Source organism: Merops nubicus, unplaced genomic scaffold (assembly GCF_000691845.1).
Source record: "Merops nubicus isolate BGI_N331 unplaced genomic scaffold, ASM69184v1 scaffold11402, whole genome shotgun sequence".
Lineage (NCBI taxonomy): Eukaryota > Metazoa > Chordata > Aves > Coraciiformes > Meropidae > Merops > Merops nubicus.
In genome coordinates, this window is record NW_008594271.1 from 22,439 (window position 1) to 25,580 (window position 3,142).

At 45.3% G+C, this 3,142-nt stretch overlaps 1 protein-coding gene across 1 annotated transcript; it reads right to left on the reverse strand.

Annotated features, from left to right (window-relative positions):
- Positions 1–1,242: 1,242 nt before the first annotated feature.
- On the reverse strand, positions 1,243–3,051 carry MAP10 (microtubule-associated protein 10). The gene has a single exon (XM_008935712.1). The coding sequence runs from the start codon at positions 3,049–3,051 to the stop codon at positions 1,243–1,245; it is 1,809 nt and encodes a 602-aa protein (XP_008933960.1).
- Positions 3,052–3,142: the final 91 nt, after the last annotated feature.

The following is a 3,142-nucleotide window of genomic DNA, read 5'->3' on the forward strand; positions in this document are numbered from 1 at the left end:
GTGTAAACACAGGCTCTTGCAGTAAGTACATGGAGAACTACAGTGAGAAGTGAAAAAGCTGGGGAAAGGAGTCAGACTGTAAATTAGAAGGAAAAGGGGAGCTGGCAAGTCTGTCATTTAATCCTGAGGACAAACGTCCTAAATAACGAGACAGTTAGGAATGTAAAGTTGGCAACGGAGACAAACTACTCAAAGAGAGCAGAAAGGGGAGGACAAGAGAGACTTAAAATCGAAGGCAGGAGTTTTGAGGTCTCCTCAGATTCAAGTCAAAGAACTTCTCTGAAATTTGTAATAGCGACATGGACTCTAAAAAGCCCAGTAGTTAAACAAAAGATGTTATGTTCAGCGACCAAACTGGAAGTCATAAACCCAAACCAGAAATCAAAAGCAAACGTCAGATGGTATCAATCATCATAAGGGGACATAGCAAATTCTTCATTACCTTGAAGTAATCCTTCAATTGTGATCTAATATGCTCATTTGTTCGAAGATTCTGGACTGTGTGCGCTGATGCCCCCTACCCTTCCTCAGTGTCAGAAAATGCAATCAGGGAGTTGTGAAGCGTTGAAAATTTACTGTGGTCTTCCCTATTCTTTGCACATCTTTAGTCTTCAAGGTCAAGTAACTTTCATTAACCTCTCAAAGCTCTCCTGGATTATAATGATTTACTGTCACCAATAATTCTTAAATTATTTTATAATAAATTGTGAAAATCTGACTTAAATGAGAAACTTCAACCTATGAAACTCTAACAGGGCTCATCTAGTTCTGGTCACTGTAGCGAAAGAACTGTGAGACAAACACATCATGCAGATTAGCTGATAAAATTCTGTGCCGTTACTGGCTGTGACTTTTCATAACACACAAAAACTTAACGTTCAGTGAGGAACATATTTTGTACTTGGCTGTTTCTGTAGTATGTTACTACTGCTACCCTGGACAAGTTCTGGGGGCACTGACTGCGCCTGCTGCACTGTCCTCATTTCTGCCTTCGACCGTAAATTTCTTGTGCTGTTTGGATTACTTTTATATTAATTTACTGACACGAGTCACGCTGTAGATACCACCCGAGAACCATTCGTTAGATTCAAGTAGTAGTTTATTTTAAAAACCTCTTAATAAATTCACCAACATATTAAAGTGCATGCTAAAAATCTTAAATTGTCTATACCGCCGGTAAATGTAAAGTTTAAATATCTTATGGAGTTTAAATATCTTAATCCAGACAGTAGAAACTTGTCATTACACCGTGTATCCTGGAAGCTTGTTTATTACAAGTTCACTGATGTCCTTGTATTGATTAGGAACACATAGTTGTCCCAGAAAATTATTCTCTTTGTCTGACAGACTGTCTTCCAGGACGCCAAGTTCAAGATCAGACACGTTAGATGGCAAGTTAGAGCTGACTTGAGTTACTGACTGGCTTTTTCCCTCAAAGCTCTGCCCCTTTCCTATATTCAGACCAGTATCAGAGCTAACTTGCGTTCTTCTCAGTGTAGGTTGCTGTTTAATACGCTGATCATCCCTGTTCCCTTCCTTACTGATGTGTCGGGCTTCCTGCGCTTCATTTAATGATGCTGCTTCCATTTGAGCAATGTGAAGTGAATCAACAGATTCACCACTAGTTCTCTGGCTGTTTTTTAAGTCATCGTTTTTCTTCAAAGACGGGACTGGAGGTAAAGCTGAAGGAACTGGCAGAAGATCTGAAGTACTTCCAGCTCTTTGACTTGTCTTTGAAATTGTGGACCTGCTGGATTCCGACTCTGTATCTGACCAACCTTGCTTTGGGCTTTCAAGCCACAAAGGTTCACGACTGCTGTCAAGAGCTTCTGACTCTCTGCCCATACACTCATCACTGGTGAAATCTTCTGAACAAGCTGTGTTCTCAGGACTAGCAACAAAGTCATCTGAATATATGAATTCAGAGTAATTTTCAACACTCCTGTTGGGGCTTGGTTTATGATCACTTACAACAGACACATCATCACGCTCTGTGGTTTTAGGATGGATCAAGTGTATTGCTTCCTCATTACTTCCCTTTGCATTAGCATCTGATGGGAAAGCTTCTGGGAGTTGGGCTTCTGCAGACTTTTCCTTGTGAGCAGATTTTAATATAGTTTCCTCCACTAAGGGGGGTGTACGTACTTTGCGTAGACGTTCCTTGCTTGCAATTTCATCATTCTTCAGTAGACTTTCCCTAGCCCATTTCTGCAGATCAGGGGACACATCTGTCACAGAAATGTGCTCTGTGAGAGCACTGTTTTGTAATGAAGTCCCAATAGTTTTATCAAAGTCATTATTCTGCTTCGAACTGTTTCCTTTGCTACAATCCCTGTAAGAAACTACATGCTGTTCTCCAGCATTTCTGAGCAGCTTTCTTTTGGACAAAGGACTTTTCTTCAGCATCTCCATTTGCTTCTTTCTGTGCTGCTCTCTCCTTTCATGAATTATCAGCTTATCAGGGTTGTTCTGCTGCAGCCGTAGCCTCAGAGTATTTGTCAGCCCATACAACAGCTTCTTTCTGGGAGGTCTGTTTTCTTTAGTTTTGTTCCTTTCAGAGCCTATCTCTCCCTGGGGTGCAGCTTTCTTAGGTCCTCTCCCAGCCCAAAGAGACCCTGGTGAGGTGGCCTCTTGCCAGCCTTGCTTCAGTCGAGGGCTGGCACCTCCACTGCTCCCACCAGGACCCACAGTTGCCTCTACTGGCTTGAAGGTGGAGGAGAGGCTGGGGCTAGGGGGCCGTGAAGCCACACCACCACTCTTCGGGGCCCGGTAGAGCCAGGCAAGATGGGGGTGGACAGCAGGAGTAGTGCTGTGGGCAAGCACCGACAGCTCTGCCAGCAAGGCACTGAGGAGCGGCAGCTGCCCCAAGGTGTCGTGGAGCTGTCGAGGGGTAGCAGGGTGCAGCAGTGAGGGCCCAGCACTGGGACGTGGCGGGCTCTGGGTGTCATTGCTGTCCTGCGGTCTACAGACCTTGATGTGCTCCCATGGACCTCCGGTCGCTGCTGCTGGTGGCTGGCGAGGCGCAGCAGCCCCGCGGCTGTAGTAGAGCATGGGAGGGCAGAAGATGTTGCCCTCCAGCTCCTCATCCTCCTCCTCAGGCTCCGGGGAGGGGGCAGGCAGCACGGCAGCGTGGGGGCTAGCG